The sequence below is a fragment of the Pyrus communis genome, chromosome 9, assembly GCF_041283825.1.
Source record: "Pyrus communis isolate YQ-2024b chromosome 9, ASM4128382v1, whole genome shotgun sequence".
NCBI classification, from domain to species: Eukaryota; Viridiplantae; Streptophyta; class Magnoliopsida; order Rosales; family Rosaceae; genus Pyrus; species Pyrus communis.
In genome coordinates, this window is record NC_142573.1 from 11,353,211 (window position 1) to 11,379,003 (window position 25,793).

A 25,793-nucleotide genomic window follows, 5' to 3' on the forward strand; every position below is an offset into this window, starting at 1 on the left:
TTAGATTGAACTTATTGGTAGTTATTAGTACTATGGTTATTGTGTAGCTTTCTTTACATTTAATAATATTAAGAAACAGATAGTTAGTTTTAAAGTTTATTTCGATATTGTTTTTTAGCATCAATACGTTATTCAATTTTTTTTAAGATGTCTTAAATGAATGGCTCCTTTTATGAATTTCGCACAGGGCCCCGAAATCTCAAAGACGGCCCTAATTATATTGTCATAATTTTGACGAATGTGGACAAGACATGAAAAAATATGAAAACGTCTTATCCATTACAAAATGAAGCCAAAAATTTCTAAATCTGTATAATTGTCAAATCTTCTGTTCTTAGTTCTGTCATCTTGTTATTATTCAATCAACTTTCCTTGTCTGCTTGTCTCAGGGATTATTTCCACTTGCTAAAGATTTGATCCCTTTCAATGATTTTCTATTAAATTGATAATAATTCAAAGTAAAACAGCAACACATATTCTTCAATGGCATCTTTGAGGTTAAGAATTTCTATCCTGGCTTTCTGTACTTGCCTAGTTATTCAGTGCAGCTGCTATGGCCATTCTGTGCTTCAGAAAAAGCATGCAGCCCTATTCATCTTTGGTGATTCATTTTATGATCCTGGAAATAATAACTACATAAACACCACCACTGATTTCCAGGCCAATTGGTTCCCATATGGTGAGACCTTCTTCAAGTATCCAACTGGCAGATTTTGCGACGGACGTTTAATCCCAGATTTTCTTGGTAAGAATCTTAATCATGCTGTCAATAATTTTTGTTGTTTAACTTTTTCAATACCCCTTCAAACACCTTTCCTGCTAACAATTACACCAGCATATTTAGTACATTTGCATTGATGTTGCAGCTCAGTATGCCAAGTTACCAATTATACCAGCATATTTACAACCTGGGTTGAACAACTATACTAATGGGGTGAACTTTGCTTCTGGCGGAGCTGGTGCTCTAGTTGAAAGTCATCAGGGACTTGTATGTGCTCTACCTTATAACATGTTTTCCATTATTATTGGGAGCTTTCGGTTTTCCAATGAAATAGAGAATTAGGCGATAATAGCTAATAGGAGTAGAATGATGGGACACAAAGCGTCCACCCTCAGTCCTGAAGCCGAAGGGTCTTGCACTCTCTGAGAGCACAGCGCCTATCCACTGAGAGTTTTTTGCTACAGTTGCAGCTTTCGATCATTGATTTTCCGCGTGCGAGAGAAATTCGGGCGGACATTTATCCATTTGGCATGACTTAATTTTGTTTTCCTTATTCTTTCCAGGTGATAGACCTTAAAACTCAAATAAGTCAATTCAGGATGGTGGAGAAGCTGTTGCGGCACAAACAAGGTGATGCAGAAGCCTACACAGTGCTCTCCAAAGCTGTTTACATAATTAGCATTGGAGCCAATGACTATATTTCGCCATTAGCATCCAATTTTAGCAATGAAGAATATGTTGGCTTGGTTATTGGCAACCTGACAATTTGGATCAAAGTAACATTTTGCCTTCTTTAACACACATACGTAACACATGATTTTTTTCTATGCTTGGTTTCTTCTTTTTCCGATAATTTGCGACAGCTCGTGCCCTTTTTTATTGATTATGAATTCAGAAAAATATTTGGATGAATGACTTCGTATACATTTTATCAGGAAATATACAAGAAAGGAGGAAGGAAATTTGGATTTTCAACCTTGCCGCCCCTCAATGAAATACCGAGCCTGAGAGTACATAAACCAGGGGACACAAGCCCCTCAGCGGAAGAAGTTATACCACTAGTGAAACTACACAATAAAGCACTTGGAAAACTGCTCCTAAAGCTGAAGAGAGAGCTCGAAGGATTCAAATACTCAACCATTGATCTCCATACATACCTAAAACAAATTATAAATCGTCCATCAAAATATGGTATATATAGCTACCTACTGTACCTTCTTTTAGCTTTAGTTTCTCTTATTTGTTTTTTGTTTTCATAAGCTAATAAGTTATGTCCTTTCCAATTTTGTTATTATTTTGTTGTAAAGGCTTCGGTGAAGGAAAGACGGCATGTTGTGGCTCTGGTCCATACGGAGCAATTGATTCTTGTGGAGGGAAGAGAGGAGTGACTAAGTATCAGTTGTGTGACAATGTTGCTGAATACGTATTTTTCGACTCTTTCCATCCAACCGAAAAGGTTTACAGGAAACTATCCAAGTTATGGTGGAGGCATAACTTGAAGGAGCTATTTGAAGTTTAGACATAATACATGGCTTGATACCAAAAGAAGGGGAGAATAAATTCTAATCAATAGCTGACTTGGTTCAGCCAATAAGAGTTGTAACTCTTCATTCAAATAAATCAGAGTGTGTTTTGCTTTTATCAAATATTCTTGTTTCTTTCATTCTTTTCTTTAAGTGAAATCTAGAGAGGTGCGATATAGTTTGTAAACTTATCAGCAACATTATTTGGTATTAGTTTGAAAACTGAATACTAACATTGACGGAAGGGAGTGACAACGCTCCATATCGAGGAATTTTGAGCTGTGAAGGGAAGGGTCATAGATTGTGGTTTATGTCACAATGTTACTGAATATGTCTTCTTTGACTCTGGCCATACAATATCTTCTTTGTTTATTCCTTAAAATCCCAAAAGCCCTATCTGAAACTAATTTTTCTTTGCTAACACAATAGACCAGCCATCAGCATCTCCAAGATTTATTTTAAAACTTAGCTGGTTCTTTTTTCCTTTTTTTTTTTTTTTTTTTTTTTGAACAAAAAATATTATCTACACTAAGGAGTTAGGGGAGTGGGCTAAGTCACACGATGGCTAGCAATAATGCGATTCAAATTCACCTTTGGTGAGAACTCAACCTAAGACATCTCACTTCGAAGTGAAAATAAATACCATTATACCGTAGTACTAAGTGATAAAATTTAGTTGGTTTAGCTAGTGAATAGTGTCAAAGAATTCTTTTATCTAGCTATTTAACTTTCAAAATAAATAAATTTCATTAATTAAAAAGGCTAGTACAAGATAAAAAAATTAAAAAAAAATCCCAAAAAAGCAGTCCAAAGCAACCAGATACAAGAAAAACTACAACAATTTAAATACAATAAAAAGGCCACTTAGTACTATGATCTAGTAGTATTCCTTTTCACTTGGAAGTGAGAGGTCTTAGGTTCGAATCTCATGGATGACGAATTCGTTACCAAATTAGGCTGCCTATTGTATAACTTAGCCAAACTCCCCCTTCCCTTAGTGTAAAAATATCGATGTACTCCAAAAATACAATAAAAAGGCCCAAAAGTACCACTACAAGTAAAACCTAGATCTAGAAGATTGTTGGCTTCACCAAACAGATGCACACCCATCAAAAAGACTAGATGAACCCACAAACCAACAGATGCGCCCCCATCAAAATGACTAGATGAACCAGAAAGGGGGTGAACGAATCACCAATGCAAAAAAAAAAAAAAAAAAAAAACCGCTACTATGATCCTACTAAATAATAGTCCTAATAACACCTTTACACCACCCAACTCCAAAGCACTCCCAAGTCGAGTAGTAGAGGATAACAGAGAGGGAGAAGCAGTTGGGGTTGGTAAGGAGAGGGTGGGAGGGGAGGTTTGCCACTGACCCTCACCTAAAAGTAAGAGTCGACAACAATGGGAGTTTGCGTTCTGTTGTGCTTTCAGCAAGAGACGAATTGTTTTATTTCCCCAATTTAACTTATTATTTTCAACAACCCTCGTTATTTTACTAGGGCTGGAAACTTTTCCCTAAAATCCCAAACCAAACTGAAAAAATCTCAATCCCATATCGTTCACCCTCTCACAATCTCACTCCAATGAACTATCTCCACTCCGACCCCCACCACACCTCACGACTTCATCCCCCTCATAACCACATCATCTTTGAATCTCCACCCTTCCTCCATCACACACAATCACACAACCAACGCACATACACACTCTCTTTCCCGTTTCTCTCTTTTTAAGACTGTCTACGATTCTGTCCAATGATTCACTATATGTGGGGGTTTCAAATTGGGGGCTCAGGTTAGGAGGAGGATGCGGGTCTAACTATCCATTCACTCTGTCTGTCTGTCTCTGTCTCTCTCTCTCTTTTCCTTCAATCTTCATCGATTCACAGTCACTCTGTCTCTGATTTTAATTTGGCGTTATAATGCAAGTTCAAATGATTTTTGTTTCAATCTAGATGATTTGGATTTTGATGCAGGTCTAGTTCTGAGAAATCCTGAAATTCCAAAAAAAAATTCAAGATTCCTGAAATTTGGGAATATTGGAATTTCGATTCCGGATCTGTTGTCGGATTCCCATCCCTAAAATGATTGATTCGAAATTCTTTATGCCATTTTCAATTTGGTATCCCATACCAAACCAGCCCTAATTTTAACAAATTAACCTCACAAAAAAACCAACGCACCTCTTGGGAGAGAGAATGTGAGTTTTAATAGTTTGTTAATATTTTGCTTTTGTTATTTTCTCTCCCCTTTTTAAATTTAAAGAGTAACTCTTTATTTTGTTAAGTTAGATTGTCTTCATAAAGATTAATAAATAATCAATCGAAGCATCCAAATGATTTCAATTAACAAAAAAATGCACACACATATACTAAGTGCTCATTCATGCAACTTAAACATATTATTGTTTATGGTTTAATTCCAATCTCATCAACCAAAACACATATTCATGGAAGATAGAACAACACTTTAATAGATTCATGCAAGTCTACTTTTGTTGATGCACAAAATCAATGAAGACTTCGGAACAACGTAAAGTGTCAAGGGTTTGTGACTTTCACTTGGTTGCTTCGGTCACCTAGTGAGGATAATATGTAAAAAGATAAAGATAGGGAAGTAAACACAAGATGAACATGGTTCACCCTAAGTTTGGCTATGTCCACGGAGTAAAGGAGTTCTCATTAATAGTGAAGGGTTTACCCAAATATATAGGTTTAAGAATGCGTCTGATAAATAAGTTCTAATGAGTAGTTTTGTACAAGTATGACATTCGAGATTCATAGTAGGAGAATGGTCTCCTTTTATAATTGAGGAGAGTCTTTAGCTTTATTCTAACGTTGACATGTGTCATGCTATGATTGGCCTCTGATTTTGACATATGTCGCGTTGTGATTGGCCTCTGACGTTGACATGTGTCGCGTTGTGATTGGACTTCTGGTTGGAGGGAAACTCTTGTGCTTCGGCAGGGGTGCCTCAGCATGAACCCCTCAGTGGATCCTTCACGGTATGACGTTGACTGGTGCTTGGTAGTTTCGAGATTGGTCAAGTATGGTACAAACAATGCTCTCCTAAGTTTCCGAGTGAAGGAGAAATCTAAGTCAATAATAATCACGAAACTTCTAACAACCGAAATGTAGTAGCATATAAGTGTACGAGCAAGCTGTGACGTCGATGCTAGCTACCACTCCAATCATTTTCCCTTGCCTTATCTGTCCCTTAAGTAGAAGTGGTATGTTCTCTAATTTTCCCCCTAAGATGATGTATCATTTTCACTTGCCTTATCTATAGCTTCAAGATTGGTGAAGTACGGTATAAACCATATAATGGGAGTCCCTCCAAGTCTTGGAGCGAGGAGAATTGCCAAAAGAGGTGTCTTACTTATTGTTGACTTTCCACAAGCTTGGTCTTGAACTAGGCTGAAAGGTTTTTTGAAGAGCCATCAAGGTTTGGTCTTGAATGAAACGGACCACGAACAGTTTCACATGGTGAATGATCTTCCAAAACATCACTTCTCAGCGACTCATCCATGCTTGGCAGCTTCAATCTAAAGAGCCTATATCATATCAACTGTTCTGAGGTATTTGCTGAGGAAATTCGAGACCTAACAACAGTTGAAGATGAGTACTCGAGAGTAATGCAAGGTAAGCAACCATGCAAAGGTTCCAGCCAATCAGTTCCAGATTGGAAGTTTGATTGCAAGTTCTAACTGTTTGCTTTCTTTCTCCTTGTCTTGTAGGTAAAAGCAAAGGCAAAGGAAAAGATAGGGAAAAAGCTTGATATGAAACGAGTTGAGCATTTTGAGTCACTTGGTTGAAGAGGTATTCTCGGAAAAGAAGAAAATAGAGCATTTCGAGATGCTTTGTTCAAGATGCATTCTCTGAGAGAATGAAGAGTTAGGCATTCTCGCAAGTCTACTTTGCTATGGAGGATGGAGGTCGACATATATAGGGATTTCCCAATAGCAAATAGTGGTGTTGTTCCTTTACTCTTGTCAGTGACAATGGTGTAGTTGGAATTGCAAAATTAACGCGTTTCAACTTTGTCAGAGATCTTTGACAAAGTTACCCATGGTATCCAAAAAGTTGAGATGGCGTATGAAAAGTGCCAACAAACTTTATTCAGGAAAATATGGCTTTTGAAATTCAAAAAGCGGTGTCTCTTTGATTTTTGAACAAGTGGCCATGTTGAAGATGCATTCTCAGAGAGGAGGAAGAATTAGGCATTTTCATAAGTCTGCTTTGCCATGTAGGATAGAGGTCAACATATATAGGGATTTCTTAATAACAAGTAGTGGTGATGTTCCTTTACTCTTGTTGGCAATGGTGGTATAGTTGGCACTACAAAATTCACGTGTTTCAACTTGTCAAAGATCTTTGACAAAATTTCCTGTGATATCCGAAAAGCTAAAATTGCGTATGAAAAGTGCCAACAAACTTTATTCAGGAAAATCTGGCTTTTGAAATTCCGATAGCGGTGCCTCTTCAATTTTTGAACAAGTGGCCATGTTGCCTCTTCTTTTATAGAGGCATCAATTGTGTTCACAAAGCTTGCTCAAAAAGTTGTTACCTATAGAAATTTCCCCTTTTTTGCACTTCTGAGATTTGTCTAACCTCCTTATCTTTCATCATTTCTGAAAATGGTTTGCCCATCTAACCGTCGTTTTGATTTGAATGTTGTGGAAGAGGCAGACATGTCTCCTTAAGACAACATATGGCACCCATCTTTCTTATCCCCTAATGGTCATCTTACAGTTGGGGACTCTGTGATGAAAAATGACATATCCGCTACGGTGATGGCTAGGAATCCTCTCGCTCCTAAGGATAACATGATACTTTCTAAAAGGTCTGATGAGTTGGCTGTTCAAGACTCTCTAGCTTTCAGTTTTCAATGTGCGAGCTCTGTATCCAATATGGGCCAACGCCTACTTGCTCGAACTCGCCAAGTTGAATCATTAATTGCTAAGGTGGCAAGTCTTAGACAAGAGATCAAAGGGCTTAAGCACAAAAATAGAGAGTTACACATGCTTGCAAATAATTACTTAACGAGTATGAAGAGAAAGCTTGATCAGTTGCAGGAATCCGAAAGTCAAATTCAAAATGACCATCAGAAGTTTGTGGCTTTTTTCCAAAAGCACCTATTGTCTTCGCCATCTGGAGTTTTACCAAGTATTGAGGCTCCAAATAATCAACCTCTGGTGCCTCTTGCTTGTGGGGTTCTACCAAGTACTAAGACTTCACATGAGCAACCTTTGTGAAGGCTTTCTCCTGTTTGTTTGTTTTGACTCATGTGTCTATAATTTATCGGAGATATCAATAAATAAGCTTTATTTCATTCAGTGTACTGTGTTAAATACACTAAGGCATACTTCACTAAGCTTTTACATGTTTTAGTGTTGATTTTTTTTTGTTAAAGCTTTACAGGTGAAGCTTTGTGGGTGAAGCCTTTAGGTTAAAGCCTTTTGTAGGTGAAGCTTTTTGGTTGAAGCTTTATAGGTGAAGCTTTTTGTTGAAGTGTAGGTGAAACTTGTATGTTGAAGCTTTGTAGGTGAAGCTTGTATGTTGAAGCTTTGTAGGTGAAGCTTTTTGGTTGAAGCTTTGTTGGTGAAGCTTGTAGGTTGAAGCTTTGTAGGTGAAGCTTATGAAACCACATTTTGGCTAAACTTCACAATTCAAACAACTATTTGAGATTGATGTCAAATCCTATGACATTCATATTTTGGCTCCACCAAAGCTTGGATAGTTGCTGATAAACCATTTCAGTTGATGGGCAAAGTAAAAAAAAACACATATTCATTGACATTGTCACATAACTAATACACCTTCTGTTGAATTTTTCAGGTCGACTGGCCGAGGGCCCATTTCAACAACACCAATACTGTCCTCACTTTACCACCTGCCAAATCCTCAGGTGTAGGGTTTTATCACAAAAAGCCTCGGCGTTAGTTAAAGTGGGGTAATTATATTTAAATGGGTCTTTCTTCTTCCCTTTATCCGATGTGCGACAAACTGTGTTTCAACACTCCCCCACACGTGAGACCCTATTTTATAGATCACACGTGGAGATCCACACATCAGTAACCATGTGGAGCCAAGTCGGGGCTTACCCATCACGCGGGGCCAAACGAGGACCCACCCAATCACGTGGCATCTTTGGCCTACGTAGAGCCATGTCGAGACTCACCCATCACATGAGGCCAAACAAGGACCCACCCAATCACGTGGCAGTACGGGCCCGTCCCCTGGCTCTGATACCATGTTGAATTTTTCAGGTCATCGGGCTGAGGGCCCATTTCAACAACACTGATATTGTCCCCACTTTACCACCTGCCCAATCCTCAGGCGTGGGGTTTTATCACAAAAGGCCTCGGTGTTAGTTAGAGTGGGGTAATTCTATTTAAATGGGTCTTTCTCCTTCCCTCTGTCCGATGTGGAACAAATTGTATTTCAACAATTTCAAAATGTAAGACCTCTAGGCTGTATCTTTAGAAAAGTAAGATTACCCTCAAGCCAGCGGGGGAGCCTACATGAGGTCATTGGTTGTCTATGACCCCAACATCTTCAAAAACCCTATGATATTTGTATTTATATTGTATTTGATCCTATAAACAGCTAGAGCAAATTAAATTACAACCTCCTCCTACTTATTCTTCTTCTCTTTTTTTTAACCATCCATGCCTTTTTTTTTTCTCTTTCCTTGCTTGTGACTCTATTAAATGCATTAAATGCTCGATGAAATGCCTCAGATGACAAGCCCTAGTAGTCTTCAACATTACTTTATAGTTTCCTGTAGCCACCCTTGACAAACCTCAACATATCACTGTAGTTATTGACATATATTGACATAAGCCTTCAGCAGATGTTGGCAAGAATTGATATGTTCCTAGCACTTACCTAGTGCTCAATGAAATGGTCCAATGGAGTTTTGTTGGTCGAATCATAACCCCCTTATTTAAAAATTCTAGCTCTGTCACTGCCTCAAGCTTATGGTAGATGTGTTGAAGGACTCTCAGCTCTAGCTAATCTCCTCAAACTTTGGAAAGCCAGAAACCAAGATTCAAACTTTTAATATTTGAATATTATGATGCAATTGGTGTCAGGGTGAACAATCCTTTAAAATATGGTGCATCGCCTATCAATTGGCTCTGACCGTTACAATATACATATTGGAATGATTTATCCTAGGCATAAACATATATAGATTGCCATTGCTATATTTTTTTTCATTATTGTGAAAGGCTTCTATAATAGCACGGATGCCTGTTATGGTACTGGAGCACATCGGGGATCAAATAGCGATGGAGAAAATGGAACAAAAACATATGAACTGTGTAGCAACCCTGGAGATTATATGTGGTTTGATAGTCTTCATTCAACTAAAAGGTTAAACCTTCAATTATCATAGCTAATATGGAGTGGAACACCAAATGTCACAGGGCATTATAATGTCCAATAGCTATTTTATTTGGACTAGTAATCGTTAGTGTGCGTATTTGGACAAGTTGAGATTCCTTTTGACATTAATTCATGAGTCATTTGTTTTAGGTAATAAAATCTAGTTGGAATAATGGTTTCAACGTTTTGAAAGTTAGCTAAGGTCCATTCTTTACGAAGCGATTATTGAGTAAACAGGAAAATACTAAAACAGACCAGCTAAAAAAGAAAAGCAACTTTCTCCTGTTGATGGAGCTTTCTGTGCAGCCACTGAAATTGGGAGTACTGGTGTGGTATTTCATAACGAACCTGGTAGCTATGCTGGAGGTTTTGTTCACAAAAGTATCTTATGTGATAGGTCCCGATATGGTATAATTTGAGTTGCTAGGGCGAGGGTCCAGTTGGTTCTAGAATAACAATGGGCTTAGGTTGTGCTTGAGAGTGATGCCCTCCAAGTGGTTCATAAAGGGATAACTTATAGCTAACAACTTGTACAGTTGCCTTTTACAGTTGTAACAATTTTGTAACTAATCTCTGTGTTAGAGATTTAATTAAGTACAATTAGTTACTAAGCTTAATTAGAGAAATGTATATATACTAAGTTGTATTCCTTACACGTTAAGAAAGAAATAATACAAACTTTTTTCTTTACATGGTATCACCGCCTTTCTGCTTCACTGCCTCTATATCCTTCTTTTCTTGCGATTCCTTTTTCGATCTTTGCTTCTGCGATCCTCACTTCTCCAACCTTTGATCTTTGGTTATGGCGTCTTCGACTTCGTCTCTTATGCAACCTAAAGTTGTTAACTCTAATCATGCAATTTCTTATCCCAATTTTGCAGCGATGAACCCTAATTCTTCAAATTCTCCGATCTCGTCAATTTCTTGCATAACTATTCAGAATATCAATTGTATGGTTCCTACGAAGCTCAAGCATGACAATTACCTCATCTGGAAAGCTCTCTTCGCTCTGATTTTCCAACGATACAAACTTACCGACATTGTTGATGGCTCGTAAGTTTGCCCACCGCCTTATGTTCTTGATGAATCTGGTCAAATTATTGGAATTCCGAACCCTGCTTTCAAGATTTGGTATGAAAAAGATCTAAATATACTGATCTGGTTAAATTCAACTCTCTCTAAGGACATTATTCCGTTCACCGTTGTATCACATCATCTCGAGATCTCTAGTTAAATCTTGAGCATCGATTTGGTGGCATTTCTACAACTCACATTCATCAGCTCTATTCTCGTCTCCATTATGTGCACAAAGGCCATCTTTCTATCTCGGATTATTTGCAGAGAATTAAAGGCATTGCTGATTCATTAATGGCTGCTGGAGCTCCTGTCTCTGATCATGATATGATTGCTGTTACTCTAAATGGATTACCTGATGAGTATAAGTTTTTCATTGACTCTATCATGTTCAGGATCTCTACCATAACACTGGATAAACTTCATGGATTGTTGATAAACAATGAAGTTTTCATGAATAGCAAGAATAAAGGTGTGGCCTTTTCCGCTTCTAAGCCTTTTCAGGCCTTTGCTGTGCAGTCTTAACCCCCTCTCCTTCTTATTACAATTTCCTCAAGCTTATGTTGCTCACCAGTCACCCTACAATGCTTCACCAAAGTTTCACAAAAATAATTGTGGTCGAGGATCCTTTCAACGCAACAATTATGGTAATTGTCATAAGAACTTCAATAATTCTTGTGGTAATTCTCACAATTGTGGTGGAACTCATGGAAACTATAGAAATAATTCTAGAAATCGCAATAATTTTGGTGGAAATCGTAACAATTTTGGTGGAAGAACTCCCTACCAAATTTGTAACTCTTTTGATCATGAAGCTATTGATTGTTATGAGCGAATGAATCATGCTTTTGCTAGAAAAATTCCTCCTGCAAAGTTAGCTGCTATGTGTGCTCACACCAGTTCTAAGCAATCTTCTCCCACTTGTTTGATGGACTTGGGTGCTGCATCCCATATTACTAATGGCATATCTGCCATTCAATCTTCATATCCATACTTTGGCAAAGAAAATGTGTATGTTGGTGATGGACAAGGTATGGCTATCCATCACATTGGTAATTCTACAGTTTCAACACCACATGCTTGTTTCAGATTGAGTAATATTCTTCATATTGCACATATGAAATTCAATTCACTCTCTGCCTATCAATTCTTGAAAGATAACTATTGTTCTTTGACCCTTGGTTCTAATGGTTTTGAAATCAAGTATCATTCTTCGGGGAGGATACTTTTTCGAGGGCCAATTAGAGAAGGATTTTATCCCTTTCAAGGTCTCTCCAATGTTCCTTCTTCACATTCTGGTCTTATTAGCACTAAAGCATCCTTAAAGACATGGCATAAAAGGCTCGCTTTTTCTTCCTCTGCTATGTTTAGGACAATATTAAATAAGCATAGTCTTGATCACAGTGGTGATAAGCTTGTATCTTTCTTTTACACAGATTGTGCCATAGGTAAAAATCATAAGTTGTATTTTGCCTCTAGTACTAGCTCTTTTTCTACTAGTTTAGAGTTGATACATTGTGATGTTTAGGGTCCATCTCCAGTCACTTCTGTCAGTGCTTACAAGTTCTAATTGCTAATTGTGGATGAGTTTACTAAATACACCTGGTTATTTCCTATGAAAGCTAAGTCTGAGGTTTTCTCTATATTTGTATCCTTCAAAGCCTATGTAGAAAACATGATTGGAAATAAAATAAAAGTCTTGAGATCAGATTCAAGGGGTGAGTTCACTAGTTCTATGTTAAATTCTTTTCTTTCAAGTAATGGAATCTCTCATCAATATAGTTATCCTCACATTCCAAAACTAAATGGATGTGTTGAAAGGAAACACATGCATCTTACAGAGATTGCAAGGACTCTTTTGGTTTCTTTTTGGGTTCCTCATAAGTTCTGGGTTGAAGCCTTTTCAATTGTTCTTTATCTCATCAACATATTACCAATTTCTAGACTGGACAAATCTCCCTGGGAACTTCTGTTCAGGAAACCTCCAGATTATTCCAAATTAAAGGTGTTTGGATGCAACTGCTACTACCCTTGGCTTAAACCATATGTTCATCAAAACTAGATGGTAAAAGCAAGCATTATGTCTTTCTTAGTTATAGCCTTCAGCACAAAGGATATCGCTATTTACATCTTCAATCTCAGAGACTGTATATTTCAAGGCATGTTCTGTTCAATGAAGTGCATTTTCCTTTTCACGATGAACAGAAGCTTCACTTCTCATCACTGCCATAGTACATAGTGTTTGCATCTACTTCAGCATTTATTCTTCCATTTCCAACCTTTCAGTGTACTCCAGCATCTTCAATAGTGTCTTCATCACAGCTAGTAGCATCTTTATCCCCTGCAACATCTCAGCAATCATCATTTCAACAAGTACCATCGTAGTCATCATTTTCATAACTCAGTCACTTATTACCTTTATAATCAAGACTCTCATCTCAAATTCAACCACCTATTCCTACTAATTTTCATCTTATGATTACAAGGTCCAAAGCAGGTATATTTAAACCAAAAGCTCTCTCTGCAACAAAGCATCCCATTGATATTGATACTTTTGTGCCTACCACTTATTTGCAAACATACAAGCATGCTCATTAAAATCAACCAATGTTAAAAGAATTTCAAGCTCTAAAAAACACAGGTACTTGGACCTTAGTACCATATTTTACACATCAAAACATTGTAGGCTGTAAATGGGTGTTTCGGATTAAACAAAAACCCGATGGTACAATTGACAGATACAAGGCTCACCTTGTGGCAAAAAGGTTTCATCAACAAAAAGGTATTGATTTTAAAGAAACCTTCAGTCCTGTTGCCAAACCAGTGACCAATCGCATCTTATTAACTCTTGTTGACCAAAATGATAGGTTCTTAAATCAATTGGATATTAGCAATGTGTTTCTTCATGGATCACTGAAAGAATAGGTGTTTATGCAACAAAATCCTGGTTCGAGGCTATGCTGCTTCTAAGCTCTCCTCACTTTCACGGCAAGAATAGGGGGCTGCAGGATCTTTAATGTGGTGTATCCACGATAATATCATACCATTTCTTTCGATGGAGAAGGGATCCAAATCGCAGTAGCAAATACCAGTCTAGTAGCTATGCCCTCAATCTCCTCAACTGACCAAACTTCAGAGATATTACCAACTCAATCGATCTCTTTATGGCTTAAAGCAAGCCCCTCGGGCTTGGTATGACAAACTTGGTCATACCTTACTCTTTCTTGGTTTTGCTAATTCTTAATCAGATTGCTCTTTATTTGTGCATACATTTCCTTCCCTTATGATAGTATTAGTGTGCCTTGATGACATCCTAGTCACCGGTCCAAATGCCTTTCATTGTCAAGCTTTTATTCACAAGCTCAATTCTTTATTTCTTGTCAAAGATCTAGGGCCTCTCCACTATTTCCTTGGTCTTGAAGTACATCGATCCTTTGAAGGTATCTTCTTGTCACAAGGCAAATATGCCATGGATCTTCTAGTTAAGACAAAAATGGAAGGATGTAAACCTTGTGCCACTCCTCTTGGCACTGCTAAATTGGATCACATTAGAGCTTTGTTGTCTGATCCAAATAAGTACAGGTCCATGTTGGTGCTATTTAATACTTAACATGGACAAGGCTATATCTTTCTTTTGTTGTGAACCAAGTTTGCCAATTTCTTCACTGTCCTTGAGATACTCACTTTTAGGCAATTAAACGTATTTTTCAGTTTCTCAAAGGTTCAGCTGATCAATGACTCTGGTTTAAAAATGGTTATATGTAACTTACAGCTTTCTCGGATGCTGATTGGGCTGTGTATGTTATTGATAAAAGATCTACCTCTAGTTATTATGTTTACTTGGGTCCCAATCTTATAAGTTGGAGTACTAAAAAGAAGCCCACTGTTGCAAGGTCTTCAACCGAAGCTGAGTATCGATCTTTTGTTCTCATTGCTGTAAAAATCACATGGATCTGTAAGATTTTCAAAGATATCAATTTTCCTCTTCTTCATACTCCTACATTATGGTGTGACAATGTTTCTGCCATATATTTAGTTTCAAATCATGTGTTCGATGGGCGTACCAAGCATGTTGAGGTTGATTATTACTATATCCAGGAGCTTGTTCTTGCAGATTTAATTAAAGTTTTGTATGTTAACATTGAAAACCAGATTGCAGATATTCATATAAAGTCGTTATCCAAGGCATGGTTCAAGTATCTTCAGTCCAAGCTTTCTCTAGGTTCCCCTCCGTACAGCTGTCTTTTATAGTTGTAACAGTTTTGTAACTAATCTCTGTGTTAGAGATTTAATTAAGTACAATTAGTAACTAAGCTTAATTAGAGAAATATATATATATATATATATATATATATATACTGAGTTGTATTCCTTACACATTAAGAAAGAAATAATACAGACTTCTTTCTTTACAGTTCAAGCTATTGGCAACATGCGTGGTGGCTCATCCACGCTGGACTTAGTTGCCGATGATATCAAAATTGGGCTACAAGGCTTCATTATATCTCAAATATGTCATTGGTAGATCCACCAAAATGTGGCGCATAGATTGGCCAAAGTTGGCCTTATGTTCATATTTTGACTCTTGTTAGTGTGAGGAGCCTCTAGATATATTCCAGGATGCACTCCTTGAAGGTTGTATGTTTCCATTTACATGTCCAAACAACAAGCACAAAGAACACTAAAATTGTTAAAAATAAAATAAAAATAAAAGCATACTATTAAACCCAAATAAAAATTGCCAACTAGAACAATTTTTAGTCTTAGGTCACTAACCAATAACTATAGTCGGTTTTCTTAGAGTAACATGGTTTGGCTGCTGTTCTCCTACTTTTGTCCCAATCCATTAAATTGTCTTCAATATCAAAATAGTCCGCCAAAGTAGCATAGTCATACTTTCTCTTGTTTAGCCTCTAAGAAAGACGTGAATAGACATACAAACCTCTTAAACACCTTGGTAGCCAAATTATCATCTAGTTTTTCCACTTCTACCAGCTCTGCTCGGAAGCACTTTAGGTAGGTCCTCAAACTTTCATCTTTATACTGAGGGACCATCTACGCAAATGTCACTGTACACTGAGTAGGTGTTTGTGAATATCTCAGCCAAAGTTTCAAAACAGTTGATGAATCTGGCTGGCACCTCTAAATATTATCTCTTGGCCAGTCCCCTTATAGTAGATGAGAACATTTTGCACATATAAGCATCGTTGTTGATGTATAGCACCATGGCATTCTGGTAATGCATGATGTGGTAGTCAAGGTTAGAATCGAAGCGAAATTATTTGCACCTCAATTAAGAAACTTCTCCGGTATGGGTATTTCTTCGATTTCCATTGAAAGTTGTGTTCAAACTCGAATCGTTGCCCTGCCTAAGGTGCGAGGTTAGTTGTCCATGACTAGGCTCACATGATTTTCTCTATCCGGGAGGTGTCATCGTTCTTGATCTCCAGAAAATTCAAGCTCGTTAAACCTCATACGAGGAGGTTTCGCCCTTAGTGCTCTTGTTGTACCTTGAGGAGGATTATGTAGACTTTTTGGTTCTTCTCCAGTAACCACATTTGTGACCTACTTACTTCTTATTGGGCCCCTTCTTGGATTAATGGCAATCGCTAGCGTCGGAACAATAGGAAACATTATGGGGTCCCCTTCAAGGGTATGGTACTTATGTTTCCATATCTGTAAATAAGAATCTAGGTTGAAGGGGTCGTCCGACTCAAATTCTTTAGGTTTTTCCTTCGCTTCTCCATGTCTACAAAGTTAGAGTGGCTTTCTGCTTGAACGGCACATACAATTTGGCTCTTTTGCAACTTCTTGACATAAATGTTAATCTTCGTCAGGGTTTCTCATAATTGATCCATGGAGGGAGGTGGTCTGTTGATTGGGTCTCCATCATTTTCAAGCAAGGCTGTCACTCCTTATGGGTTGTTACTTGCCTCTGGAGTTGGTTCTAAGGTGGCGGGCTATTCACTCTTGAAATAACGAACGTATCAAAAGGCAGGTTATCTCCACCGGTGGGGTTAACGTTGGCGTTGATCGAGCTTTCCTCGGCATACATGTGAGTCGGCAGAGTGATCTAGTTAAGAAGAATAAGAGTTCGCTCTCAATGAAAGTACCAATTGTTAGAACCAAATTTGCGCACCTCTATGAACGGTGGTTGACCACAAATTTGAGCAACTCGCAAAACAGTAAACAAATGTTAGCAAGTCTAGGACCAGAGGGGTGTGTCAACCAAAGGCTCTCCGACTGTCAAGTTAATGAATGATTAGACTCTAGCAATGGTCAAGAGAATTGAAGTATTTAGATTGCGTTACCAGAGATAAACTCTAGATGAGCGCATTTATAACGTGGGGAGATGGACCTTTTTAGGATGGAAGTCTAGCTCTAAGCCCAGAGAATCCTAGAGGATATCGAGAGGTAGATATTACATCTTCTTAGGAGTTATGATTACTTGCAGCATACGCCATTTCCTAGATTATAGGAATTCCAAGACTTATAGGACCTGACTATGTCCATATCCGAATTAAATCAATTGTCTTGTGAAACAATTATGGTCATCCAGCGAAGTAGCTAGGACTTGGCCTAGTGCCCTAGAGTGGAGTGATGGTTGCAACACTACTCTCTCTGATACAGCTCCGCTCAAAGCTAGTGAGTCTATGACTGAACTTTTAAGGTAACTGTATTCAGATCAGTCTTACTCCGCTCCTTGAAAATCATGGTCCCACAACAACTTCCTATGTTTCTCCTTAGTCAATGGGTTTTTATTCCACATTGGGTTTTACCATAGCAAGATTTTATGAGTTTTACCTTTTTATGCATTCTTCTATTGATTTGAGACTCATATTTGCTTATTGTGTCGACGACTTCATCAACTGAACTTCTTCATCACCGAAGACCTGATGCGCCATTTATTTGAGTATTTACACACTAAAGGAGGAGTGTTGCGGTCCTAAATAGGTTAGGAATGTGATTGTGTAAATCCTAGGGGATTCTATAGGATCTTTTAGTTAGTATTTAAGTTGTAATACCTAAAGGGTAAGGGATTTATCTTCCCTACTACTATAAATAAAGGCACGATGAGGTGAGAAATCACACCTCAGAATTCACGCAATTCTCTCTATGCTTTGCCGCACCCTCTCTCTTAGTCTCTCTATAATTCTTCAATCAAATAGGCCTACAACATATTCTTCATTGTGCGTGAATTTCTCTATATATATGCATATGCATATTACATACCTATGTATGTACTATAGGTATGAGCCGAGACATTTTGTACCAAAACTTATGTACTGATACATTCGCACTGAAATTTATGTACCTATACATCGTACCCAAACTTATGTACTGATGCAATCGTATCAAAACTTACGTACTGATATTTCCGTACCTATGAGTTTTTTTTTATTTTTAAATACATTATTTTTGTATTGTTGTTGAATTTTTTTATTAAGAAATTGAAATTGAATAATGCTTTATCTATTAATATGATTGAAGCACAAAAAATACACATTAATGATGGATCAGTAAAGAATTTCGGATGGTAAGTTTATAAATAATAAATATGCTACAAATACTTAAATATGGTAAGTTTTTTTTTTTTTGTCAAAAAAAAAATGTTAGATTAGCAACCGACGAGGTCTGAACTCACGTCACCATGCAAGGGCTCAACTTTTTCCACCACTTTGGTAATTTAATAATATGTAATTAAATTAGATTTATAAAATCTTTCCACGTTAAAATCTAAAATGAATCTTATTTAAGTCCTAAAGCCTAAAAACCCTTAAAATATATGATTCTTTCTACTAGTCTTCCAGTCCTTTGATAAGCTAGCTTAGTTGTAATGTACTAGCCTTTCTACACGCGCTCATGCGCATGCAAAAAGCTTTTTTTACATCACGGCAAGCTACGCGCGGTGTGTAGAGTTATTTTTTCATTTTACATTTGTTCACGCATAAAAACATTCTTATAGTTACCATGCGCTAAGCGCAATGTGCAATGTTTAATTTTAATATTAGTACTTGTCAAGAGACATTCTTTCATTTTAATTTTGTTTAGCTAAAAGTTTGTATAGACTTTTGCACCGTTAGATTTTAATTAAGATACCACAAGCTTCTCACCTTGAAAGAGAAAAGCACATAAACGAAATGAAGCTAAACATGATGATCCTGATCAATCTCTCATATACAAATGCCACAAAAAATGAAACTTTATGTCCAAATGATAGCAAAAAAAATTCAAACATTCAATTACCCAGAAAACAACAATGAAAATTTTATTAAATTAATTAAAATAAACTGATTAGCAAAGGAACATAAAAATGCAAATTTCTGCAAAACTAATTAAAAATAAACTAATTAATGCACAGGAGGAACAACCTTTTGAATTAATCTAAAGAGATACAAACTAAAAATGTTAAGATTGATAGGAGGAAATGATTGAAATTGATAATTGAGAATAAAAGATTAAGATTGAGAGTTGAGAAGTTGTACTGAGGAAGACTCTTTGTTGATTTGGCTCTCTATTTCATCCTCCGCCTCGCCCTCGTTCTCTTCTCCTTGATTTTTGCAATGAACGGAGAAACAATTTGCTATAAAATATATTTGTGTAATCAAATAATATGTTGCCAACCTGGTTGAGAAGACATTTGGAATTTCGTAAGATGGAGACTCTATGCACGCTTCTCCTTTCTGATTCTTGAATTTAAATGAGATTTGTATAAGGATATATTGTGTGACGACCCGTCCCTACTTTTCACTGGAATTTCTTTTTCATTGATGTGTTTTGACGTTTTTACCCTTTTTGGACAAAAGTGGAATCTGACGTGGACGTGGTTTCAACTTTCAATTTCTTTTTCCTGGTTTCGTATTTAAATTGTACTCGCCGTCATAAACGCGTGGACGTGAGTTAGACCCAAAACAAATTTGTAACGAAAAAGTTATGCTCCGTTAAAGTACGTTAACTATAGGGTATATTTGCTCACACGCGTACAAATTTGCAGTGTCAGAACACTGTTAGGAGGACAGATTTTGTACATTTAAAATTGTGCAAAATCCATCCTTTCCCTAATTGGTGGATCTGATCCCCTTCCTTCACAACCATCCACCAATCAAACTTTTGTTTTTCCCTTGAATTCCTTCTCACCACACAATCAATTGCTTTCCCTCTTTTGAAAGCAACCAATCAAATCATCACCATCAAACCCTTCACCCAATCATAGAGCACCATTTTCTCTCTTTCTTCTCCTTCTCTCTCTCAAACTCAAAACCTCTCTCACTCTGCAACTCCTTCTTAACTTCACACCAAAAAACATAAACGTGACAAACAAACCTCACCATTGGATTCTCCTTGAATCCACGAACACAACCATGCCACTGGATCACAAGTTGACCGAGTTTTGGACGTCGAACTCGGAAAGTCTGAACTCAGGGAGTTTGAGTTCAATGTTTTCAGACCGAGTGGAGGAGTTTTGAAGGTCGGGAAAGCTTTCTTACAACTCCCCGAGGCCGTTAGTGAAGGTTTGGTGAAGAAATAACCTCGAAATACAAGGTTTCGAGAAGTCCCAGTTTTAGCCGTACCTTTCAAGGCTTTTTCAAGCCACCTCCATCCACTTTTTGGACTCTAAAAAGGTATAACGCAATTCTGCTCTTCATAAGCTTCATTTCCATATAAATTTTGTGGAAAATGGTTGAGCAATGAGCAAGTTATGAAGGTTTGAAATTTTACCCATAATCTAACAAGCTCAGACGACGGTGAACAGCGACGATAGGCGAGGACCACCAGAGAAGACGATGGAGTATTCTAATGGCATCAGGTAACGCCGCTAAACTCTGTTAGTTATTTAATGAAATATTCCTGACGGACATCAGGGGTTTGCCTGCGCATGGTGGTGCATATGGTTGTGCCTTAGCCTGCGCATAAGGGCGCGTCTGGCCTCCAATTTGCTTTCTGTCAATTTGTGTAGGTCTGTGATGTCAAGTAGATCGATTTCATATATTTAAACCCTAGGTTTGAGCAAACTATAAGGGTTTTATTTAAGTTTCCGTATATGTGTTATTAATTAATTTAAAATAGTTATTTCACATATAGGGGAAACATATCCCGCGGACTTGAGGGGTCAGGCAAGGCTCGGCGGCTACGATCCGATGACCTATTTGTGAGTAGGCAGTTTGTTTTTATACCTATACGTAGTTATAGTTTCCATAAATGCGTATTTACTTCATTTTTATGCTTATATTACCAAGTATCGTTATTGTGATATTAAATGTGATAAATGTTGCTATATGGTTAGGATATTACTGTCATGACTTTCATACATATTTGTACATGCTCATCATTGCTGCACCTCAATGTTAGTACTCGCCCCAGCGCCAGGGCCAGTCCTTCACGTGTATGTTCACATCCGCGCCATTCGCTCACCTTGGATCCAAGTTAGGTGTCAGTCCTGTCGTACATATTGCATTAGGCAATTTCGACTCGTATGTGACCGTGCTTCGATACCAGCCTTTACGTGATTATAGTACTATAGCACATTGATTACACCCAGTCATGTTCGTGTAAGAAATTATCTATACGAACTAGTGTGTTAACTTAGTTGGATGAGCACTTAGTTATACTTGATTATCACATGGTTATATTATTGATGCATTTGATATATCATGACTTGGCATATTTCTGGTTATATTGTTGTTGTACTTTTGTTACATAGTTACGTAGTATGTTTTACAGAAACTATACTTGTTTTACAGCGAGGGGTTACTATGTTTGAAAATAAAGGTTTTCTTACAAATTTTAGGAGATGGTTATCTTCATTGGTTTTTCGCCCCTCCAGGTTTAGTAGCTGTGCTTACGTGTAAACAAGGATTCTGGCAAATTTTAGGAGATGGTTATCTTCAGTGGTATGACCCTCATCCTATTTACTATACTGTTTTATGCTCTGACATCACATGTGAAATGAGTTCAATCCCGCTCATCCGCGCACTCTTTTGACTAGGCACTTTTAGGCTTAAATTTATTCACATCCTTTTTCCACTACATTACACTTTATAGCATCATCACCCTCCAAGTGTCGGCCAGCACAACTCGATTCAAAGTCCAAGTGAACATTCCGGGTCAGGTGTGTCATATTGGCAATTCAGTTTGATAGAAACTACATTTTGATGAACATGGGTGTAGTTTTTCAATTTTTCACGTTCTATTTTTTATTTGAGGGTTTTAGCACGTCTCTTTTTTATTTGTTTTTCTTTTCATTTTTTTTTCCAATAAAATGATTTTTTACAAAATCATCCAGCTTTTTGTTATTGTATCTTTGTATTTTTTTTTTTTTTTTTTATGTATTAGATATGGTCAGTTTTGTAAACAGAGAGGGAGAAAAACATGTACACAGAGAAGAAGAAGAAAATGTATTTACTATCTTTCACATTACTTTCTAACACAGATTACATTGTGTATATATCTAACTATATTGCTTAGTTATTAAGCTAACATAAGACCCTTAAGATATTGACACTTGTCACAATCTTACATCACAGAATCTTAACCAACTTAACTAACAGTACATATATAGTTAACATCCTCCCTCAATCTCAGATGGGGGCTTGCCAAGTCGGAGATTGTAGCAGTGTGTTTGATATAAAGGAGTAGACAGTCCCTTCGTAAGAATATCAGCAAACTGTTCATTGGAGGAAACAAAATGAACTTGCAGAAGCTGTTTGGCTACCCTTTCTCGGACAAAGTGGACATCGACCTCAATATGTTTGGTCCGCTGATGCATTACAGGATTGTAAGCAAGAGATATCGCAGAAAGATTGTCACAATAGAGGGTTGTTGGAGACAAAGTATCAACTTTGAGGAAGTGAAGAATCTATTTAATCCAATCAATTTCTGCAGAAGTATTGGAGAGTGCGCGATATTCAGCTTCAGTGGAGGAACGAGAAACTGTATTTTGTTTCTTAGACGACCAAGAAATGGGATTTGATCCGAGAAACACAACTAGACCAGTAGTAGAGCGCCTGTCATTAGGGTCCCCACCCCAATCAGCATCACTAAATGCACGAAGTGTCAAGTCTCCTGTGGTAAACTGAATACCAAGATCTGCAGTACCTTTTAAATATCTCAGAATTCGCTTCACAGCAGCAAAATGTGAGTCCATAGGGCAGTGCATGAACTGACAAACCTGATGAACCGAGAAGGAGATATCAGGCCTGGTGAAAGTGAGGTATTGGAGTGCACCCACAATGCTACGATAGAGAGAAGGATTATTGAAAGGATGTCCATCATCTTTCAATAACCTGTTGTAAGGTAAGCAAGGTGTGGAGCATGGTTTAGAATGAACCATGTCAGCTTTAGCCAGCAAATCTGACACATATTTAGACTGAGACAGAAACATTCCACAAGCAGTCTGTTTAATTTGAATCCCAAGGAAGTAGTGAAGAGGGCCAAGATCTTTAATATCAAATTCCTTGGTCAAAGCATGAATTACTGCATCAAAAAGAACAGTGTCACTGCCTGTGAGGATAATATCGTCAACATAAAGAAGAAGAATAACCACAGAATGTCCATCATGCTTGACAAACAAAGACGGATCAGAATAGGTGGAAAGAAATCCCAGAGAAGGAAGAAAAGCAGTGAATCTCTTATTCCATGCTCTCGGGGCCTGTTTCAAGCCATACAAAGACTTATGCAATCGACAGACATGGGTAGGATTGTAGGGGTCACTGAATCCGGGTGGTTGAGACATATACACCTCCTCATTAAGAATGCCATGAAGAAAGGCATTCTTCACATCGAGTTGACGCAAAGACCATCCAAAGTGCGCTGCCAGGGCTAAGACCAACCTCACAGTTGTAGGCTTGACAACAGGGCTAAATGTTTCGCCATAGTCAATACCCTCTTCTTGGTTGAAACCTTTAGCAACAAGCCTTGCTTTGTACCGAGAAATTGAGCCATCCGCATGTTTCTTAATCTTGAAGACCCACTTGCAACCTACCAGATTCTTGTGATGAGGTAATGGAACCAAAGACCAAGTATGTTGTGTTTGAAGAGCAGCCAACTCTTCATTCATAGCAGATAACCATACAGGGGACTTGAGAGCAGACTTGTAGGTGGCAGGTTCTATTTGAGATAGATCAGCAGATGGAGCATCATGAACTACAGAAAGAAAGGCCTTCTTCTTCGAAATACCACTTTTTGCTCTTGTCTGCATAGAATGAGTGTTCATAGGGGGAATAGGGAGAAGAGGTTGCAATCTGTCAGGTTGAAATTCAAATTGAATAGCAACACCAGTAGCATGAGAAGTCTCAGTATGAGATGCAGTGACCATCTCAGGTTGAACCTCAGGAGCCACAGGGAAGGAAGAAGAGACTTGTTGTCCTGGGGATGCAGCAATGGATTGTAAGGAATGCAAAGAACCACTGGAAGATGGGGATGACATGGTCTCAAGCATAGGTGGGGAGCTAAATGGTGGGCTAGATGTGGGAAGAGACACAATATGACTATCACCATTAACAAATATAAATGGAGATGAGTGCACAGATGTATATGGGGATTTAAAGGATGCAGGATAGGGAACAGACAAGGTGGGATAAGGAAAGTCAAACTCATCAAAAATAACATGTCTGGAAATATAAAACCTGGTATGGACAAGATCATAACAAATGAACCCTTTATAGTTGGAAGCATATCCGAGAAAAATGCATTTGATGGTCTTGGGTTGTAACTTTGTACTATTATATGGTTTGAGTAAAGGAAAGACTGAACAACCAAATATTCGAAGGTGATTAACATCAGGAATCTCATGAAACAACAATTCAAAAGGAGATTTGTGATAAAGAGTGGGGGAGGACATGCGATTTATAAGGTAGACAGCAGTTTGGACTGCAAAAGACCAAAAAGATGAAGGTAAAGAAGATGTTTGCAAAAGTGTTATAGCTGTTTCAATGATATGCCTGTGCTTCCTTTCAGCTAACCCATTTTGCTCGGGTGTGTAAGGGCAGGACAGTTGATGTTTGATGCCTTTGTCCAACAGAAAATTTTGAAAGGACTTACTAAGATATTCCCCTCCACCATCACTCTGTAATGATTTAATAGATGTGGAGAAATGATTGAAAACAAAATTGAAAAAAACCAACAAAAGTGGAGAACACATCACTTTTATTAAGAAGGGGAAACAACCAACAATGTCTAGTGCATTCATCAATGAATGTCACATAGTACCTAAAACCATCTATGGAAGTACAAGGAGAAGGACCCCATACATCACTGTGAATGACTTCAAAGGGGTGCAAAGACTTTGACACAGACTTAACAAAGGGCAATTTACAGAATTTGCCTTCCAGACAAGTATGACACATCACAGACACTGAATCAGGTATAACAGACAGATTACACTTCTTCAACATTAACGAGATCACAGAATTAGACGGGTGACCTAATCGACTATGCCAGAGACTAGAAGATACTTGACAGCCAAGATAGGCAGCTTGAGGTTGAGAAGAAATAGGTCGAACGCGTGCTGGAAGTGGTATGGGATACAATCCATTACTGCATTTGCCTTGAAAGAGAATCCTCCCTGTGACTTTGTCCTGGATCCAAAAACAGGAAGCATCATATATTAGCCTACAATGATTATCCAGGCACAGTTTATGCACAGATAAAAGGTTCTGAGATATGCCAGGAACACAAAGAACAGACTTGAGTTGTAAAGGTTTTAAGAAAGTAGGAAGAGTGGAGGAACCAATATGAGATATGGATAAACCTACCCCACTCGCAGTCTGAATCGTTTCATGGGCAGGGTATGAAGATGCCAAGGTCAGATTACTTAAATCAGCTGTCATATGGGAAGATGCTCCAGAGTCAGTGAGCCAAGTTTGTTGAAGAGAATCACTGGACTGATGATGTTGTGATGGAGAAACATGCATTGCAGTCGAAACTGGAGGAGAGGAATTAGAGTTCCTGAAATGACAGAATTTTGCAATGTGATTCTTCTTCCCACATATTTGACAACCCTCAGAAACAGTACTATCAACATTCCTAAATCTGCAAGTAGGAGCGAGATGTCCAAACTTGCCACAAATTTGACAGGAAGTGC

General features: G+C 37.9%; 1 protein-coding gene across 1 annotated transcript; it reads left to right on the forward strand.

The window, feature by feature from the left end:
* The first annotated feature begins 350 nt into the window (after window positions 1-350).
* On the forward strand, window positions 351-2,367 carry LOC137739868 (GDSL lipase-like). Its single transcript, XM_068479597.2, has 5 exons — window positions 351-745; window positions 867-988; window positions 1,285-1,497; window positions 1,657-1,912; window positions 2,029-2,367. Exons 1-5 carry the CDS (start codon window positions 484-486, stop codon window positions 2,238-2,240), a joined length of 1,065 nt encoding a protein of 354 aa, XP_068335698.2. The 5' UTR covers window positions 351-483; the 3' UTR covers window positions 2,241-2,367.
* Window positions 2,368-25,793: the final 23,426 nt, after the last annotated feature.

What these genes read in the sequence shown, in the direction of transcription:
- LOC137739868 (XM_068479597.2), top strand. Translation starts at nt 484, where the DNA reads ATGGCATCTTTGAGGTTAAGAATTTCTATCCTGGCTTTCTGTACTTGC. An exon ending in TTTAATCCCAGATTTTCTTG is followed by an intron (nt 746 to 866) that starts GTAAGAATCTTA and finishes TTGATGTTGCAG; the next exon opens with CTCAGTATGCCAAGTTACCA. An exon ending in ACCTGACAATTTGGATCAAA is followed by an intron (nt 1,498 to 1,656) that starts GTAACATTTTGC and finishes ACATTTTATCAG; the next exon opens with GAAATATACAAGAAAGGAGG.